Source organism: Tamandua tetradactyla, chromosome 21 (assembly GCF_023851605.1).
Source record: "Tamandua tetradactyla isolate mTamTet1 chromosome 21, mTamTet1.pri, whole genome shotgun sequence".
In the NCBI taxonomy this organism is placed as follows: Eukaryota; Metazoa; Chordata; class Mammalia; order Pilosa; family Myrmecophagidae; genus Tamandua; species Tamandua tetradactyla.
The window spans coordinates 52686372-52707507 of record NC_135347.1 but is presented as its reverse complement, the minus strand read 5'-3'; the positions used below and the strand labels follow the sequence as shown (position 1 = coordinate 52707507).

General features: G+C 39.0%; 1 protein-coding gene across 1 annotated transcript in view; it reads right to left on the bottom strand.

Annotated features, from left to right (window-relative positions):
* Positions 1-21136, bottom strand: part of DMGDH (dimethylglycine dehydrogenase) — a 108302-nt gene that overhangs the window by 8850 nt on the left and 78316 nt on the right. Inside the window, exons 16-17 of the mRNA XM_077138667.1 lie at positions 19780-19839; positions 5737-5871 (exon numbers count right to left, since the gene is read on the bottom strand). Of these exons, the coding sequence (XP_076994782.1) occupies positions 5737-5871; positions 19780-19839 (195 nt within the window). The remainder of the gene's footprint in view (positions 1-5736; positions 5872-19779; positions 19840-21136) is intronic.

Here is a 21136-nt window from a genome sequence, read left to right as displayed (position 1 = left end):
AATTTCTATATGATCCAGCAATCCCATTTCTAGGTATATACCCAGTAGAATTGAAAGCAGGAACTCCAACACATATCTGCATACCGATATTCATCACACATTATTCACAATTGCCAAAAGATGGAAGCAACCCAAGTGTCCATCAACCAATGAATGGAAGAACACAATGTGGTATGCATACATATATATATGACGTAATATTACTCAGACATTAAGAGGAATGAAGTTCTGACCATGCGACAATATGGATGAACCTTGACAATATCATGTTGAATAAAATGGGCCAGACACATAAGGACAAATAGTGTATGGTCTCACTGATTAAAAATAATTAGAATAAGCAAATTCATAGAGTCAGATACTAGGATATAGGTTAACAGGGGCTGGTATGGGTGTAGGAATTGGGGATGTAATGCTTAATTGGTTCAGAATTTCTTTTTTGATGATAGAAAAGTTTTGGTAATGGATGATGGTGATGATAGTACAACATTGTGAATGTAAATTAACACCAATGAATTATACAATTGAATCTGGTTAAAGGGGGAAATGTTAGGCTGTATTATGTTACTAGAATAAAAATTTTTAAAAATCCATAATACCATACAACACAATGAAGCCCAATGTAAACTATGGACTATTTTTAATACCACAATTATACTCTTTTTTTCAATTGTATCTAAAGTGTCATACAAATGCAAGGTGTTTATAATAGGGAAAGCTGTGGGTATATGGGGGATTTTTTGGGAACTCTGGACCTTTCTGTATTATTTTTCTGTAAACCTACAACTTCTGTAATAAAAACGGGAGGGGGAATTAGGCTGTATGTATGTTTCTAAAATAAAATGTTTTTAAAGAAGCATAATATTGAACAGCACAAACAATGAAGCCCAGTGTTCACCACGGACTATAGTCAGTAGTTTAGTTATAACAATTTTGTTTCATCAATGTAACAATAGTGCCACACCAATGCAAAGTGTTCATATAAGGGAAATCCGTGTCTGTGTGTGTTTGTGTGGGAGGAGCACTACATGGGAACTCTGAACTTTCTGCATGATTTCTCTATAAACCTGGAGCTTCTCTAATAAAAAAAAAATTCATGATGAAGCTGCATGTGAGGTATAGGTTTTTTTTTCTCTCTATTATCGTTTTAATTCTTATTCTGTTGTCTTTTTATTTCTTTTTCTAAATCGATGCAAATGTACTAAGAAATGATGAATATGCAACTATGTGATGATATTAAGAATTACTGATTGTACATGTAGAATGGAATGATTTCTAAATGTTTTGTTAATTTTATTTAATCAATGAAAAAAAAAAAAAGTAAGCCACAAAAAAAAAAAAAATTCATGGAATGAATTAGCCTGATGATCTTTCAGCAGCCTCAAGTAAAGAATCCACTGCAGTCACAATCTCATTATAGCACGACTAGTCTTAGATGCTCACACATTTGACATTAAATATGGACTCCTATTTCTGTACTTTCCAGGTTTTAATTATGTTTTTGAAACTCTAAATCAGAAACTCTCAGTATGATTTCTGAATTTGTGGTGAGAACTGATTGATTTTAAAAAACTTTTTTTAATGCATTCTTCAGTAAAAGCTTCTCCCGGGCAGTGCACTGACTGTCAAAGTTTTCCTGGAATAACACACCTGCCTTAATATTGCTTTTCTCCTTTGTATCATAGTTAAGTGATATCCAGCAGAAATTTGGGTTAGAGGTTTGAGTTCTAACCATTGATTTTATTTCCATATACCCAGTTTCTTTTATCCCTTATCCCCCAAATTATTTATTTATTTTTAATTCATGTTTTTTTTTTTACCCATCTGTCCTTATCCTAGAAAAAAGGAACATCAGACACAAGGTTTTCACAATCACACAGTCACATTGTAAAAGCTATGTCATTACACAGTCATCTTCAAGAATAAAGACTACTGGAATACAGTTCAACAGTTTCAAATATTTCCCTCCAGCCACTCTAATACACATAAACTAAAAAGGGATATCCATATAATGCATAAGAATAACCTCTAGGATATCCGCTCAATTCTGTTTGAAATCTCTCAGCCACAGAAATTTTATTTTGTCTCATTTCACTCTTCCCCCTTTCAGTCAAGAAGGCTTTCTCAATCCCATGATGCCAGGTTCCAGCAAATCCCAGGATTTCTGTCCCATGTTGTCAGGTAGATTTACACCCCTGGAAATCATGTTCTACATAGAGGGGAAGGCAGTGAATTCACCTGCTGAGTTGGCTTAGAGAGAGAGAGAGGCCACATCTGAGCAACAAAAGAGGTTCTCTGGGCGTGACTCTCAGGCATAATTTTAAGGAGGCTCAGCCTATACTTTGCAGGAAGAAGTTTCATAGGGGCAAACCACAAGATTGAGGGCTCAGCCTATTGATTTGGTTGTCTCCACTGCTTGTGAGAATATCAGAAATTCTCCAAATGGGGAAGTTGATATTTCTTCCTTTCTCCCCCATCCCCCAAGGTGACTTTGCAAAATATTTCTTTATTCACTGCCCGAATTACTCTGGGATATATTGGGACATCACATTAACCTGGACAAACCAACAAAATCTCATGCCCTAGTTAAGATTCCATGTACTTATGGTGTTCAACTAAACTGACCATACAAGTTAAATTAGCTAATGTGCTACCCCAAATATAAGTTTTTCACCAAATAAACATAATCATTGATTTTTGAAAGACTTTCTTGGCAACCTTGGTTTCATTTCCCAATCTCAGAGCAGAAGCTCATATTTGGAGTCCTGGGGGAAGTAACCAGATCTGCTTAGGAATTTTAGGAAAACAGGAAGAGCCCTTGGCATGTCTCTTGGACTAATCCCTGACTCACTGGGTGAAGAGCCTGCAAGCACTCTGCAGAGACTGCAGGCACCCTTTCCTCCACCCTGCTCACCTCCTAATATACTATCAGTGATTCCTGCAGTCGTTTCTGTATCAGCAACCTAAAGAAATAGAGTATTTATTTTGTGAGTGCTATTTTAATAATATTTCTTGATTGCTTTGCTTTCTGCTAAAATTTAAAATTTATTTTCATTTCTCCTTTAATTTCTCTTTAATCCAGGGGTTAGCAGCCTATGGTATTTTACGTCTGAACCGTTATCTTATTACTGAATCTCTAGTAAAAGTTTCTCTTTAGCATTAATTTTAAATGATTTTACCTTATATCTTCCAGGTTCAATTAAATCCTTGTGCTTTTTTTTTTTGGCTCAGTGACTCGTAATAACAACCTGTCCCCAACCTGCTCGTAATAGACTCTCATGCTCTTTGTTAAGTCAAACATTCATCTTTTTTTACCAATATATATATAAAAAATCTCTATTTATGTTTAGTCTTTTCTCATTTCTCTCTTAAATTATGAAACTTTAAGAAGTCTTTATTACCTTAGAAGAGAAAACATGGTAAATGGTGTCTGAAGGAGACGACATGGTCTAAGTTGAACAATGTGCTGTGTTTCTTTGGTTCTCCTTATAATTTTTAGTTCACTAATAGTGAAAAGAAAGTCTTCTAGACTCTCTGAATTTCCTTCCCCACAAACCTTTTCTTCAAAACTTCATTTCCAACAATGCTTCCTTTGTAACTAAACCACCCAGTATAATGAAAGCCCTTTTCAGTTCCACTTGATGCCTTGGTTTTTAAAAAATCAAACCCTATTTAAAATTATAATCTCTCCCCACAGCCCTGCCTATGCCCTGACTGGGACTTTTCTACAGAACACTCATCAGCACCTGACGTTTACCTGGCTCACTGTCCATCTCCTCCCCCTCCTAGACTGTAAGCTCCGAGAGGACAGGTATTCTTGTCTGTTTTGATCACTGCTACATTCCCAGGGCCCAGAATATTGCTGGCATTTAGTCAACAATCAGTAAAAATTTGTTGACTAAATGAATAAATGTACACCCTGTCTCTAAAACTGGGAATATTTGCAAGAATCAAATGCCACGTTCTAATGTCAAGATAACTAGGCAGGACAAAGTCAAGAAACAAATAGCCAAGTATATTTCATATCATTCCAAAGTATAAACAGGATCAAAGAGGACCATTTGCCTGGTAAAATGATGACCCTATTAAGCATCAAAGACCAGAAAAGCAGGGTGAAGAAATTTGGGAGATATTGTTAATGTAGAAACCTACGATTAGATCAGCAGCTTTGTAAGCAGATGTCATGTGATAGGAAAGATGAAAAATATAACGCATAACTCACTGCACACATATGGCAAAGGAAAGAAAATTGAGAAACGGAGATTGGGTTTCCAGGGTTTTTTTTACTTTAATTTGGATATCATTATATTCAAAATGGGTAAAAGTCTGTCAGTTGGTCATGGTTGATGTGGGCCTGCATGAAGAGTATTACATTATAATCTATTTATCGTGCCATGGCTAACTGAACAGAATGCTGGTGGAAGAATGGGCTGGACTGAGCCAGGAGGTACAGGGGAAGCTGGATGCGAATAGCATGAAAAAACCTAAAAGAAAGGAAAAATGAGGTAGGGAAAATGTAATGACTGGGGGGAAAAGCTAATTAGAGGTAGAAAGGACCCCAGACATTATCTCACCCAACATCTTCCTTTTATAGATGAGAAACTGAGGTTAAGATCAGGTCAGTTAGTTAAAGGCAGACCTGGTCGTCAGTAGGAATCATGTAAATCATGAACAAATCTGAAATTGGAGGGAGAATATTTACTAAGAAAAGATAGTTAAACCAGAGACACAGAATAGAAAGAGGAAAGGGAGACAGTGAGATAGGAGTAGGAACAGTTCAAATGAAAAAACAAAGTCAGTGCAAGTAAAGGTGAGGCATTTCTAGAGGAAATGGTGATGAGCCTGCTAAGAATGTTAGAAAGTGAAGCAGCTTGTGATCTGAGAAAACTGAGTTGGCTTCATCGTGTCTAATAACAGCCACCTGCTATTCAGATGTGCAAGAGTAGTGGGTATGTAATTAAGTTCTAGACAGGATACAATGGGACATCAGCAGAAGGAAAGAGAGAACAGATTAGAGTACTCAGCATGGCATAAAAGAAAGGACAAGAAATTCAAGCCAACCATACCTGGACTGGAAATCAGCTCCATTAATCACTGGCTGTATAAACTGGAGCAAGTTACTTAACCTCTATGAGCCTCAAAGTCTCATCTTTAAGTGGCTGCTCATACATATCTGACAGGGGTGTGGTAAAATCAAATGAGAGAGCACAGGAAAAATACCCGGCACATAGTAGGAACTCAACAGATGTTTGTTCTGCTTCAAACTGGTGCCCTCCTTACTCTGAATGGCCATTTCTTTAGTAATACAAAGGCTGCGATTTGACATCGCTGGCTTTCTCCACATCTAATGCTCTTTTTCACACTCAAGAGACAGAGAGAATAAAATAGATAAGACGAACGCTGCGGTGTATGAGGAGAATCCCAGGCATAACCTCTGAGCCTTGGACTTGACCAAACTGACCCTATTTAAAATGGAACACTGCTTAGGTGAGCCTTGACAAAAGCTTTGTCCGGTGTATTTCAGGTCTGCAAGTTTATTTTCTTTAACCAAAGCATATAGAGTTTTGTATTTTCAAAAATGAGCAGCCTTTTATTTTCCTTTTCAGTTGCTTTCTGTTTCTTGAATGTCAGCCCAGAAAACATAAACAAACAAACAAACGAATAAATAAATCTAAAGAGGGACAGACAGGAACAAGGAAGCTGCCAGGGTCCTGGCAATACGGCCTCAGCACTCACCTTGCCTTTGTACCAGATGCTCTCATTTCCCTCTGGATCAACATCGTCCGTTGCCAAGGTGAGGCAGACCAGCTTCCGTCTCAGTCCTTGGTCTTTAATCTGCTTCAGTGCTTGCTTTCCTATGAAGTCGGCCGGCTGCAGGAAGTCAGGATAATGATGACAAAGGACTGCACAGAGCCATGGCAAGGTCAGATATGCAGGCATTTAAAGGTGTCTTTGCTACTTTCTCATCAATGACACGTTAAATAAAAATACAGGTTGGATCAAATGCCTGGACAAATATTTCTTAGTCCTCCAATGCAGGACCAGCCATCTACTTCTTTAAAATATGTTAGACTCAAGGGCAATCACTTGTGATGACAGTTTTTCCAGGGCCACCTGGGCAGACAGACAGGCTGCGATGATGGATCATGAAAGTGGCCCTCGTATCTCACAGCTCGGTCAGAGGTCCTGGCCATCAGTAAGCAAAGTGTGACTCAGTTTCTACCCATAGCAAGTCTTTTACAAGAAGAAAATGTACTTTTTTGAGATGTGCGGCTAAAACAACCCAGGAATGTGGTGGTTGTCATTTTTTCCCTTCTTAAGGAAAATGGTTCCTGGAATGTATTAACCTATTGGGTTATGTTCATTAGGTCATTTAGGAACATTTATTGAGCCCCTACTGCATGTGAGGCATCTCATTAGGCCCTGTGTAGGTTACAAAATGAGTCAGATCCAGACATTTGGATCAAAGAGTTTGTTCTGTAACACTGTGCTTTTTGATCTTGTTTTTCTTCTTCCATGCAACACATAGCTGATGACAATTCCTACACCTTTCACACCCTCACGAGCTTGTCCGGGTTATTCCCAACGCAATGCAGGTGAGAGTGACATTGCTCCAGGGATAGCCTTGAGTCCATTCTTATGTATTAAAAATTGTGGGAATCTTGCAAACAACAGGACTGTCAAAATTACCAGTAACACACTTTACTAGTAAAGTCCTGAATAAGGCACCACAGGTCAACTATGACTCCTCAGTTGAGACATTCCACTAATGAGGGAGAAACAATTCTCCCTGACCAGAAAACCAGAGGACACTCGATAAGTGTGATCAAACAGCCAGCGGCGAAGAGCAAGGGGGGTGCACGGATGGAAGGGCGACACACAGGTGGCATGCGAGGGTGAGGGTTCTACATCAAAGGGCCCAAACGAGTATCTCTCCTTTAGGTGGAAAAAGAGGAGTTTGTGATATTAAAGTCATATCTCCAGTGAATGAGATTTAATCAGATATTAAATGGAAGACAAGATTCTTAGAATAGTTCTCAAATACAGAGCAACTTCTGTGAAAGAAAAGAAAGGAAATAACCATAAATGTAACTTTTCATTGTCCAGAGGAAAGGAAACAAGATTTCATGCCAAAGACGCCCTCTGTGCCAACATTTAGGATTTATAGAGCTTCTTCTGCTTCAAAAGATTTAGGGCTGAGTGCAGTAAATCTCAGTAAAGTTGCAGACAGGCTCCTCACATGCCCTCTGCCTGAGCCCCCCAGTTCACTTCTTTACTGATTCATAATGTCTATGATAAGGGACTAAAAGTATGATATCAATGGATATTGCAACTCTGAATTCATGACCTTCACAGGAAGCTACAGAAGGTTTCCACTGACCACTAATAAGACACTGTACAAAATGAAAATCCAATTCTTTCCTCTTTTAGCAGTGTGATCCAGATGGTGAGAACCAACTATAAAGCTTTATTATGAAGTCAGATTTAAAACAAGGGAAGAGGATTGAAACCATGTTATTTAAGAAAGGACTACCAGGGGGAAATTCCACTGAAAGAGTTTGATTTACTTTGACTCCCGTATGTAGGATAAATTCATAATAACAAGTCATACTAAACCAAAGTTCATTATAGTTAAAACATGTGTATCTAAGTTAAGAAAGCATATATACTGCTCTTCTTAAAAGACAAGAGGTGCTTTTTTAGAGTTCTTGTTTATGTAAGAATCAATAACTGCAGTGAAGGAAAGAATCTTCCACCATCTGTGTGGAAAAGCATTTCCAACAAAACTGAGTGGGCTGCACTACCCAGTGTGATTTGTGGAGTGCCAGGGGAGCCAAAATAGTTTCCTCACCTCATGTCATGGAATCTGAATCTTTACCATTAGGGATTCATCTATATCTTGAAGGATTTTTGTCTTCTTGAGTCCCCTATTAAAGAATTTTCTTTCAATTACATATTCAACTGTTGTCATGTACCAGTTGTGTTAGATGCAAAGTATTCAGAGCTAAATACAACAGGCTCTTCTGGCTTAAGGGAGACCCCTGGGGAGATATGACCCCTTCCCTTCACATCACAACAGGCCCGTTCCTGAAGTTATTATATCTCCTCAATGTTTTAAGATGTCAGGGTATTAAATAACAACCTTAGGTTATTGGAAATGTGGTGGAACATGATACATGATAGACTATGAAATCAACCATACCAATTCTGAAATGTTTCATGGGTTGGTTCTGTTTGCACTGTGAGATGTAAAAACTACCAATATTTTGTAAATTTAAAGCAAAGAAAATGTATTCTGTGGAGGCAGAAATGCAAACAAACAAATGCTATGAGAGAGGTATATACAGTGGAGGCCCAAGGAAGAGTCCCAACAATTGTCCCTGGGGTGGGAGAGTGAGTTTGGGGCAGCATTCTGTATAATTGCAATATTTAAAATAATAATTGTAAAATTAGCAACCATTGTACAGAAGTTGCTTGAGTTGGGTTTGAAAGATGAGTGGGTGTTAAAGAGAACTGCTGTCTCCATAGTCTTTCTCAAAAGTGCTTATGTTTATAGTATAATTGGATCCTCACAACAACCTACAAATAGTGAATTTGGGGTCTCAACGAATTTCATCAACTTGGCCTAGGATTGGCAATCAGTCTCTTGGTTAAGAGCCGAGCTCTCAGTAGTCCAACCCTGTTCTTTTCCTCTCTTTTGAGTTATTTTAACTGGGCCACGTTAGCTAATACCTGTGACACCTCTGGAGGGGATGTGTGGAAAGCTGGGCGCGAGAAAAGCTTTCAGGAATGGGACCCGTTTGAGGTGTTGAATAAGAGCTACCTGGGTGGGTGCCAGGAGGTAGGTGAGATGTGCTGGAAGGAGAAGCTAATTCTGCCTTTCCAAATCAACAAATTTACCAAAGATTAAATAGGAACGGAAGGAAATGATGAAAGAAGCAGGAAAAAGGCGAGAGAGGTATTCAGAACACTTTCACTGGGAGAAAAAAATATGGAAGTATTAAGTTCAATAAAAGCAAGAACGAATATTAATATTTACAACTTGTTAAGCACTAATATTAATATTTACAATTTGTTAAGCACTTGCTTAATAATTAAAGCACAGAGCACAATTAATGACACGTACACCTTGAAACAATTCTCCCCTCCCAAAATAAAGATGTGCATGACTTGAAAATTTGAAGTGCGGCGTTGGCATTTTGTCCTCATTTACTTGGCTTTCTTCCCAAGCGCGTAGCTTTTACCCCACTACATAGTTATTAACGATAAATGGAGAGACACATGCCCGAGGGCTACGCTACAATTATAATTGGTACCTCCGGGATGACCCGAGAACAAATGTATGCTCCTTTAACGAATCACTGCCAAATTAACAGTGACTTCTTTGAGAAACATTTTCTGTTGGAACTGATAGCTTAAAAATAGTCCTGGCTTTTATTTCTTAATTTATTGACTTTAAAAAGCAGTAAAAGCCATTAAAAGAGCCTCCTGTACTATGTGCTAAATACAACACCCACCTGTACGAAAGCATTAAGTAGATTTTAAGAGGAATGCAATTATCCATTTCTTACTAGCTCTATTAGAAGCACAAATATCACTTAAAGGGGACCCTTACTAGAGCTTCCAGTACAGTGCTGAAGAACAGTGGCGTCAGTGGGTATCCATGTCTTGTTTCTGATCTTAGAGGGAAAACTTGCAATCTTTCAACAGTAAGTAGGATGTCAGCTGTAGCCTTTTCATAGATGCCCTTCATCATGTTGAGGTCATTTTCTTCTATACCTAGTGTTGTAAGTGTTTTTATCAAGAAAGAGTGTTGCATTTTGCCAAATGCCTTTTCTGCCTCTATTGAGATGATCATGTGGTATTTTTTTTTCTCTTTCATTCTGTTAACGTGGTGTTTACAATAATTGATTTTCTTATGTGGAACTGACCTTACATACCAGGCACGATCCCACTTTATCACGGTGTATAATTCTTTTAATGTGCTATTAGATTCTATTTGCTAGTATTTTGTTGAGGATTTTGTATCTTTATTCATAAGAGATATTGGCTGTAGTTTTCTTTTCTTGTGGTGTCTTTAGCTGGCTTGGTATGAGGGTGATGTTGGCTTCGTAGAATGAGTTAGGAAGTGTTCCCTCCTCTTCAAGTTTTTGGAAGAGTTTGAGCAGAATTGAAGTCTTCTGGGAATGTTTGGTAGAATTCCCTGTGAAACCATCTCATCCTGGGCACATATTTGTTGGGAGGTTTTGATTACATTTTCAATCACTTTAATAGTAATTGGTTTGTTGAGATCTTTTGTTTCTTCTTGAATCAATGTAGGTAGTTTGTATCTTTGTAAGAATTTGTCCATTTCATCTAGGTTATCTAATTTATGGACATAGAGTTGTTCATATATCTTCTCACAGTCCTATTTTTTTCCAGTGGGCTCAGTAGTAATGTTCCCCTTTTCATTTATGATTTCTTATTTGTGTCCACTCTTTTTTGCTTTGTCAGTCCAGCTAAAGCCTTATCAACTTTGTTGATCTTTTCAAAGAACCAACTTTTGGTGTTGTTGATTCTCCCTATTGTTTTTGTTTGTTTTCTACCTCATTTGTCTCTGCTCTAACCTCTGTTATTTCCTTCCTTCTACTAGCTTTGGGTTTAATTTGCTCTTGTTTTTCTAGTTCTTCCAGTTTTGAGTTTAGGCGTCAGATTTGAAGTCTTTCCTTTGTTTTTTGTTTTTTTTTCCCAAGGAGTTTTATAGTTCTGGCTTTCATATTTAGTGTCATTGGTACATTTTCAGTTGATTTTAATTTTTTTTTTAATTTTATAGTATAATATATATACACAAGCAAAGAAATAAAAAAGCAATAGTTTTCAAAGCACTCTTCAAAAAGTGGTTACAGGATAGATCCCAGAGTTTGTCATGGACTACCATACAATCCTGTCATATTTTTCCTTCTAGCTGCTCCAAAATATAGGAGGCTAGTGGGCTTAAATACTTTTATCTTCACAATTGACTTTTTTTGTGAACAATAACATATATACAAAAAAGCGATAAATTTCCAAGCACAGCACCACAATTAGTTGTAGAACATATTTCAGACTTTGACATGGGTTACAATTTCACAATTTTAGGTTTTTATTTCTAGCTGCTCTAAAATACTGGAGACTAAAAGATATATCAATTTAGTGATTCAGCATTCATATTCATTTGTTAAGTCCTATCTTCTATGTATAATTCCACCATCACCTTTGATCTTTCCATACCTCTCTTTGGGGTTGTTTGGGCTATGGCAATTCTAAATCTTTTATTTTGGAAGGGTCTGTCACTAATACGGGGTAGGGAGATGGAACTATCTGATGCTCTAGAGAGGCTGGGCTAGGTTTCAGGACTTATCTGGACCAGGGACCCATCTGGAGATTGTAGGTTTCTGGCCAGTTACTCTAGTGCCTGGAACCCTTATGGAATCTTATAAATTGCCTTAGGTGTTCTTCAGGATTGGCTGGAATCGTCCTGGTTGGGGTTGGCAGGTTATGATAGGTAGCAATGTCTACCTGAAGCTTGTGTAAGAGCAACCTCCAGAGTAGCCTCTCTACTCTATTTGAATCCTCTCTGCCACTGATATTTTCTTAATTACACTTCTTTTCCCCCATTTGGTCAGGATGTAATTGTTGATTCCACAGTGCCAGGTCTGGATTCATCCCTGGAAGTCCTCTCCCACGTTGCCAGGGAGACTTTCACCCCTGGATGTCATATCCCACGTAAGGGGGAGGGCAATGATTTTACTTGCAGAGTTGGGCTTAGAGAGACTGTATCCTCTGTTTTAAGGTTATCATTTACAGTTATAAATTTCCTCTCAGTACTGCCTTCACTGCATCCCATTAGGTTTGGTATGGTGTATTTTCATTTTCATTTGCCTTAAGATATTTCCTAATTTCATTTCTGATTTCTTGTTTAGCCCATTGATTGTGTAAGAGTGTGTTTTACATTTCCATATATTAGTGAATTTTCTATTTCTCCATTATTTATTTCTAGCTTCACTCTTTTGTGATCAGAAAATACATATTGCATGATTTCAATATTTCTGAAATTTTTGAATTTTTTGAAAGTTGTTTTGTGATCAAAAATATGGTCTATCCTGGAGAATGATCCATTTGCACTTGAGAAGAATGTGTATTGAATTTTTGTTGAGTGCAGTGTTCTATTCTATGACGCCAACATCACCCTTATACCATGCCTACTTAATGGTGAAAAACTGAAAGCTTTCCCTCTAAGATCAGGAATAAAACAAAGATATAGAGAGCATATAGTCGAGTCAACATTTTATCCATTCTGCCAATCTCTGCCTTTTGGCTGGAGAGTTTAGTCCCTTTACATTCAAAGTCACTACTAATAATACAGGTCTTTCTTCTGCCATTTTGCTGTTTAGCCTTTTTAAATCTTTTTCCTTTTTTGTCCCTCACTTCTGTTAAAGTCTGCCTTTATATTTATTTGCTTTTTTGTGTTGTACCATATTGAGTACCATCTCACTTCTGCCTGAATATATTTTTCATTTATTTTCTTTATGGCTACCATGGGATTAAAATTTAACATTCTAAAAATACATAACAATCATATTTTATTCGGTATGAACAACTTCAAAAGCATGCACATATACTTCTCCTGTCCCCCCACCATTTTTTTTAGTTGTTACCACTGATATCATTACACACTGTATTTCTAAAAACTTAGATTTATCATTACTTTTTATGCATTTGCATTTTAGCACCTGAAGGAAGTAAGGAGTGGATCTTCATGTAAAACAATCCAATCCAATAATACTGCAATTTATAATTAGCCTAATGTTTATCTTTACTACAAGTCTATTTCTTTATGCTGCTTTGAACTACTGTTGAGTGTCCATTTCTTTCAGTCTGAAGAAAAGCAGGGCTTGAGGGCAGGACTAATGGTTATAAACTTCTCAGCTTTTGTTTATCAAAAAATGTCTTAAACTCGCCCTCACTTTTGAAATAAAGTCTAGCCAGATATAAAATTCTTAGCTGACAGGTGTTTTCCTTCGGCACTTTAAGGGTTTCAACTTACAGCCTTCTTTCTTTCATGGTTTCTGATGAGAAATCAGAACCCAATCTAATTGGGATTCCCTTGTACATAAAATGTTGATTTTCTCTTGCAGCTTTCAGAACTTTCTCCTTGTCCTTGGCATTTGATAGTACGATCAGTATATTTTTCTTCATGTTTATCCTGTTTGGTGTCCTCTGTGTTTCTTGGGTGTGCTTATTCAGATCTCTTGCTAAGTTTGGGAAATTCTCTGTAATTATTTCTCTGACTATTCCTTCTGTCCCTTTCTCTCTTTCTTCTCCTTCTGGGACTCCCGTAATATGTATATTGGTGTGCTTGATGGTATCCAGAGATGTCTTAAGCTATTTTCATATTAATATTTCTTATTTCTTTCTACTCTTCAGTCTGATGATTTCAAGTGACTTGTCTTCAGATTCACTGAGTTCATCTTTTTTCCAGCTCTAGTCTGCTCTAAAAACTCTCCTGGGCTTTTTTATTTTCATTTCAGTTATTGTGGTCTTCAACTCCAGTAGTTCTATTTGAATCCTTTTTAAAATTTCTATCTTTTTACTTAGACTCTCACATTATTCATTCACTGTTTTCCCAGTATCCTGTAGTTCTTTCTCTGTACTTTCCTTCACCTCCTTGAGCATTTTTTAAGATCATTTTTCAAAAGGCTTTGTTTGTTATATCCACATTCGCACCTTCTTCATTGTGTTTTCTGTATTTTTTATCCTCTTCCTTTGGATGGGCCATCATTTCCTGTTTCTTTGTCTTGTACTCCTCTGTTGCACATTATACATTTTAATATTTGAAAATGTTAACTCTGGGATTTACTTCCCAAGACGTCTTTTTCTGATCTTGTAACCAGCTGCTGATAAGACAGAGACTTTCTTGAGCTTCAGCCTTCCCATCCAGAAGGTCTGCCCACGGTTTAGAAGAGTTTGGTTGTCCCCTCTGTTCCCCAGGGGACAAACCTCCCTCTTCCAGGTGTCCGAAACTGACAGGCCTCTGTCCTAGACTGCTGAATGGTTTTTATATTCCTTCCATTGTCTCAGGTTGCTTTTACCTGGAGGGTAAATTCTGGGAGGTGGGTCACCGCAGGGAGGACTTTCCCAATTCTGTCTTTCCCAGCCAAGCAGGGTCAGGGATCCATGAAAGGGGCAGAGTCCAGCTCCCAAGTGTCCCGTATATGTGTGTGGGAGGGGGGCAGTCAGGAAGGGTGCCAAAAACTTCTCCAGTGCTCCCCAAAGCTGAGGCTTCCTGGCCTGCCCAGCAAATATGCCCTTCAGCTACCTGTCTCTTGCTACCCTGAGGAAGCCATGCATTATTTTTTTATATGGGCAGGCACCGGGAATTGAACCCGGGTCCTCAGGCTTGGCAGGCAAGCATTCTTACCTGCTGAGCCACCGTGGCCCACTGCCATGCATTTTTAAATCTACACCACTTCCGCCCCTGTCCAGGGAGGTGGAAACAATGGCTGCCCTCAGAGCTGGGACCCAGTGATCTGAATTCACTAGTGAAAAGCCGTGATCAGAGTTTGGCTGTGCACTCCCCTTACTTAGGTGTTTTAGTTGGCTAAAACTGCCAAAATGCAATATACCAGAAATGGGTTGACTTTTATAAAGGGGATTTATTAAGTTGCAAGTCTACAGTTCTAAGGCCATAAAAATGTCCAAATTAAGGCATCCATAGAAAGATACCTTGGCCCCAAGAAAGACCAGATGGCACCCAGGATTTCTCCATCAGCTGGGAAGGCATGTGGTTGGCCTCTTTGGTCCTTACTCCTGGTTCCAATGCTTCTGGCTTCTGATTCCGGCCGCTTTCTCTCTAAGCATCTGTGGGTCCTGACTTAGCTGCTCCAGGGCTAACTCTGGGTCTCCTAGCTTCTCTTCACTCTCTCAGGTTTGGGCTTGCTTAGCATCTCGTGGAAAGGCACATGGCAGCATCTGCTGGGCTTGGGTTCCTCTCCAGCTTCTGCGGGCTCACTGTGCTTCTAGCATCTCCTGGGGCTTCTATATTTCCAATGTCTGTGTCAGTGTTGGCTCTAAAGCAACTGTGCTTTCTCCAAAATTTCTCCCTTTTTAGAGGTCTCAACTAATCAAAACCCACCTTGAATGAGAGGACTCGTATCCCCATCTAACCAAAAGGTCACCCCCACAGTTGGGTATACCACATCTCCATAGGAGCAACCTCATCAAAAGGCCACACCCACAGTCAAGTGTGTCCATCTCCATGGAAACAGTCTAGTCAATGCTTTCCACCCTAAACCTAGAAAAGCCTTTTCTGAGGTACATCTCTAACAGCTTCAAACTAGCACTCTGGGGAGAAAGTTTTATGGCCCTTGCTATCACCAGCAACTAGTCTGGAACTGGACCCCACGGCATCCTGCCAGGTGCCAGTGGCCACTGCACGAAGAGAGCAGCTTATAGTTCTTTACCATAATTGATCAGCCTCTTCCTCCTGCCCTTCCTTGGAGGCTGTATAGTGTTCGTCACCTCTGGAGTTTCAAAGTAGTTGTTTCAAACAGTTCCTGCCTGTTTAGTAGTTGCTCTGGTGGAAGGACTGCATCCTGGAGCTTCCTACTCCACCATCTTACCCAGAAATCTCATTATGTGACATTTTAAAGCTCCCTAGGATATTACTGTACAGCCAGCTGAAAGTCATTTGTCTAAAACAGTAGTTCTTAATCTTTTCTGGAATCACCTGAGATTATTTAAATAAAAAAAAAAGGCACTGATGCCAGCAGCTCTACCCCCAGATTCTTTTTTTTAACTGATCTATGCAGGAGTCTGGCCCTGGGATATTTAAAACCTCTCCCCAGATGATTCTAATGTGCCGCCAAGACTGAGAGCCACTGAAAAATTTCTTCCTCCTCAAATTCCTATTGCCTGTTTAACCTAAAATTTCCCCTAAAGAAAGTTAAGTACTTTTACTGCCACACTATAACTTCCTTTCTAATTTGCTGTCAGTAAACAATGACTTCTTTCCACTTTGATGTTTTAGTAATTGCTAATACTTACTGAATATTCAGGGTGTCATCAACTTGGTGTAAGCGCTTTACCCCTTTTCCAGTTTGTTTATTTTTGTTTACTGAATATTTATGCTTTAAGTAGTCTTTCCTCAAAGTGAGAGCATATATTTTCTAGACTCAACATTGTTTTCTGACTTATGGTGAATATTTATCACATTTTATTCTGTTTCTACTGGCTAGAAGCCCAAGAGAGAGATAGACACAGAGAGAAGAGGATGAAGAAGAAGGAAGAAGAGAAGGAAAAAATTTAAAAAATTAAAATAATGTGTTTATTTTTAAACACATTACACTTAATCCAAGATTCACTTGGTGGGGTTCTCTAGAAATGAATACAGATTCACCAGTTCCAATAGGAAAATCCCAAGAATGTCTATGACTCTATCCCAGGCAGCTGATTTTCCTTTTGCTCTTGATTAATACATTTCTTCCATTTTCAACTAAAAGAAATGACACTGATTTTTCCCCAAATGTAACTTCCTTTGGAACAAAACAAAGTAGCATTTAGAACAGTGATATGAGTTGTTTTGAGTAAATTTGTTTTATGTGAGGAGATTTTAAATATATATTCAATTATTTTTTTTTACTTTATCACAGTTCTAGTGAACTCTTCCTTTCAAGTCCCTACCGCACACAGCCCACAAGATGGCACTGTTGCTCACTGCTGGACAATCTTCAGGTGGAGCTGGGGTTTCAAAATTAACTCTAAGAATTTACTCCATACTTTTAGTTCTTGAAATGCCACTTGTTTCAAACTTCATGAAATCTGAGGGCCATCAGGAGTTTTATCTTCAACTTTAGCCCTGTGGCCTAGAAGGTACAGATGAATGAATGTGTGCATATTTGTGTATTCAATTTTCCTGAACCCAAAACCACAGAAGACTGAGGCTTAAACAACTCTAAGCGGTAAGGAAGGCACGTGCCATTGGACCACCTTCTTTTGGGATCTCAGATTTCCTCAGCACACCATTTTTCTTCTCCCTACTTTCATGCTGATTCTGATAGGAACGGAATTCACCCTGGCAAGGTCTGATGACCCGTCTCCTCATCCACCCATTTTCCTTCTTAAAATGGGCAGGGCAGGTATTCTGATGTTACCAAAAAACACACAATAGTTGTAACAAAAATATTACTGTGGGAGGTTTCATTAATAAAACGCAATCCATTCTAATTCTATAATATGTATTGCCAGAATAAAGAATTCCTGGCTTGTAAGTCCATTATGGGAAAAGACATCGTTGGAAAGTGGAAGGCAGGAAAGCTCTACTGCAAAGTCAGAGGTGAGCAGCTAACCATGGCTAAACCAGTGATGGCACCTACGTCACTTCACCTCTCTGCACGTCAGCTTCCTCACGCTCAAAATGAAGAGGCCCTCCAGGGACCCTCCTGGCTCTGATAAAGTCTACACTCTCTCTATAGATGCTAAAACCCGGAAGGGCCGAGCAGAGACGTCTACTTACTTGCTTTGAGGGGAAAGGAAAGAAATCATTGATTTTCAACAATTGCAAAATGTCAGATTTTTTTTTGTATTGAATGTAAATATCCCTCTGCATCAACTGCTTCTGTTTTCCTGTAGCACCCATTTTACGAAGCAATATGGCCTTGCGTGATTACTGTCCTCTGAAATGCCGTATGGGGGGAAAAGGATGGCGGTGATGCTTGCATATGATGAATGCGAGTGCTGTCGCTGACTTGTACGCTTAAAAATGGTTATGTTGGCAATTTTTATTTTAGATATATTTTCCACAAAAAAAATCCTTAATGTGGTATGAAACCAGTTTGGGTGACCTTTTGATTTTTTGGCATAGGACTTGCGTGATCAAGTTGCATAGTTTAGTTTGTAATGTTAATAAGCTTTTCAGGAATTTCTTTTACATTATAGACAACTACAAAACCAGGGTAAAGTTATGAAACTACCAAATAAGATCCAAAGTTGATTCAACCTGTTCACCTGTTTAGAATTCTCACCTGTTGAGAATTATCAACATGCCTGTGGGTAGGCTGATATCAACTAAGCACCTGAATCAACACAACTGAAAAAAACTGATTCAGGGAGGCCTGGGTTCTTGGGCTCCATGGGTCTGCACCCAGTGAAATCATTCGGAATTAACTCTGGGGCACCAGAAGAAGAAACAACAATTCAAAAAGCATAAAAACACCCCATAAATCCAAATGATTATCTGCGAAGCAACTAACTCAGTTCTGAGCTGAGCTTTGATTGTGGAAATAATTTGAAGGAACTAATAGGTCCACCATTGCACTTGCTTATGATCATAGAGGGGAATGCCAAACACCCGATTTCAGTATGAAGAGATCATTCATCCATGCCTATCCCCAAACCATGATGTACAAATACTGAAGCAAAAAATCCGCTGTCTACTTGTACGTTGGTAACAAACAACGAGACTTCAGTACTTTCAAAGGCAGATCTAGCAACCTGCTGCTAGTGTCTGTCCGTGCCAAGCCCTTCCGTCTCTGGTCTAGAGGCAGATAGGATATCATAAAGATAACAGCCATGGAAAGAAAATACAGAAAGACATTCCTTTTACAATTCTTTAGGAGGTTCTTTTTTTCCTAAAACCTAATACTATAAATATAAGTTTCATGTTAATACTTAGAATTGGCTCAGAATTTGGCAACTGGTGTAGGGGCATAAAAAAAAAGCTTTCTTAGCCTGATTCCTGTGCCCTCACTCACATAGGAGGGGGAAAAAGACTTTAGCTTATAAGCACGTAGAACAGGACAGCTTATTTTTGGAATTTTAACAAGAACCCAAAACAGCAGCAGCTGCATTCCTATCCTTCAATACTACCTCTCACAGCAATTCTATCCTGTTCTTTAATAATAGCTTTAAGGCACTTGCTCAATAGGAGAACCTCAGTTCTGTCTGCAGACCTGTATGGATGAGCTGGGCTGTAATAGTTGGCCTCGTAATAGTTTCCCACAATAATCATGGAGGGCAGTGCTTCTCAAACTTTAGGTGCAGCAGAATCCCATGCAGGGCTTATTCAAACACAGGTTTCTGGGCCTAATGCCCACAGATTCTGATTTAGTAGGCCTGGGGTGGAATTTGAGAATTTATGGTTCTCACAAGCTCGCAGATGTTGGGGATGCTTCTGCGTGAGAACCGCTGACGCAGCAGTTCCCTTTGGAATGTTCATTTTCTTATCAGTTGAGAACTTTGGGGCTATATTGGCTTATCCATGAATATCCACTTTATGCTGAACACGTTTGAAAATGTGTCCTCTGCTTACGCTCAGATGTCGTAGTTACATACAGAGGTGCTTTCCAGGCAGATGGAAGGAGCTGCAGGGGCAACCTGGCGGTGGTGAAAGCAGTAGGTCTGACTTGCTGATGTGGGGCTTGACAAAGCACGAGGGGTTAACGTAAAATATGATCAGCACGGAGCAACCCCTGCAAGAACGTAGGCTGAAATCTAACCGATAATCATCTGATCCTTACGAATTTTTATCCTAGAATTTGGATTTAACCCTTAAACACGCTGGATTCTGCTCCCTTACACCTACAAGCCCACTCCAATAGCTCAACAAAGATGAAAGGATCAGCGGTGTGAAGCGGTCTTTATGGTCAACTCATTTCTCCTATAATCAGGCTTGGTTAAAAAATAATTTGAGCATGGCTCTGTCGCAAAACAGTATCATAACTACCAGATTTACTTCTAGTACACTTTGGAATGTAAACATACCTTATTTAACTTTATAAAATATTCCAGTCCAGCTTCCAATGGATTTGTATCACAGTTCATCTAAAAGTGAAACACATATTTTAAATATAAAATGAGTTAAAATATTTTCAGTAGTTTCACTTACAATCTTTTTTTAAGGGAAAAGTACTTAGGAAAAAAATCTTGAATACCAATTCTAAACAGAATGGCAGATTATGGATTTGTCTCTACAATATATAATATTTTTTGCCATCCAAAATTGAAGTATGGCTTTTCAGCAAATACTGTCATGCAACTATAACAATATGGAAACTAAAATTCAGTTTGTTTCCATGACTTTTTTATCTAAAAACCATCTGAGGGATACCAAAACATGATGCTCCTTCCAGAAACAAGATTTACACGTATTTTTATATAACAATTTTACATGAATAATTAAGTTTTTGAAAAGTTATTAAGTAATTTGCTTATCGATGATTAGCTGAGAACCAGGATAAGTAGCGGCAAAAACAGATGGCGGGAAAATGGCTTCAATGGAGTCTGGGAAAAGGAAAAGGAAAAATACAGTTGCGTCGTAAGTATCCTTCAAGTTGGAACTAAAGTCAATATTTGAGAATAGACCTGAAAATGTTTTTTGTCTGCTTTGTTTCTTTCGTTCTCTTCTGCTCCAAGAACTTACAGACCTCCAAGCAGTCAAACTTCAAAGACAGCACAAACACTTTCATAAACCACATGAGTCATATATGCTTATTTTGAATGACTCAGATTTCTTTATCAATTTGAGCCACTCAAAAATTATTTTTTATCTGAGCGAAGTTTCAGAATTTCTCCAGGAAAAAGTAAAAACAAAGCGCAGAAGAGTCGCTGCTGTAAGAACACTAGAGGGCCCTCGGGCACTGCTGGGAAGTCAGAGGGACCGGAGCTGGAGAACAGCACAGCGGGCAGAGGCTGGAGGAAAGACAGGGAGACAGAGAAACACCAGCTTCCAAAGGCTCCCTCTGCCACCTCATTCCTCGGGAGGGGTTGGGGATTGAATCATGTTCTCCACAAAAGGCATGTTCAGGTCCCATCCCTGGCCCTGTGTTTGTAAACAGGATCTCTGAAGATGTTATTAATTAAGATGCGCCCCAAATGAAGGAGGCTGGGCCTTCATCCAATAGGGGTGAAGAAGTTGGACAGAGAAAGAGAAGCCGTGGCGAGAAGCTAGAAGTCAGAAGTCAACGGAACCCAGAAGGAAAAGAAGACATCACCACGCGGCGGAAAAGCCAAGGAACCCCAAAGATTGGTGGCCAGTGAGAAGACAATAAACTCCGGGCGGAAGCAGGCCTTCTAGCCTCTGAAACTGTGAGCCAATAAATTCCCTTTTTTTTTTAAAGCC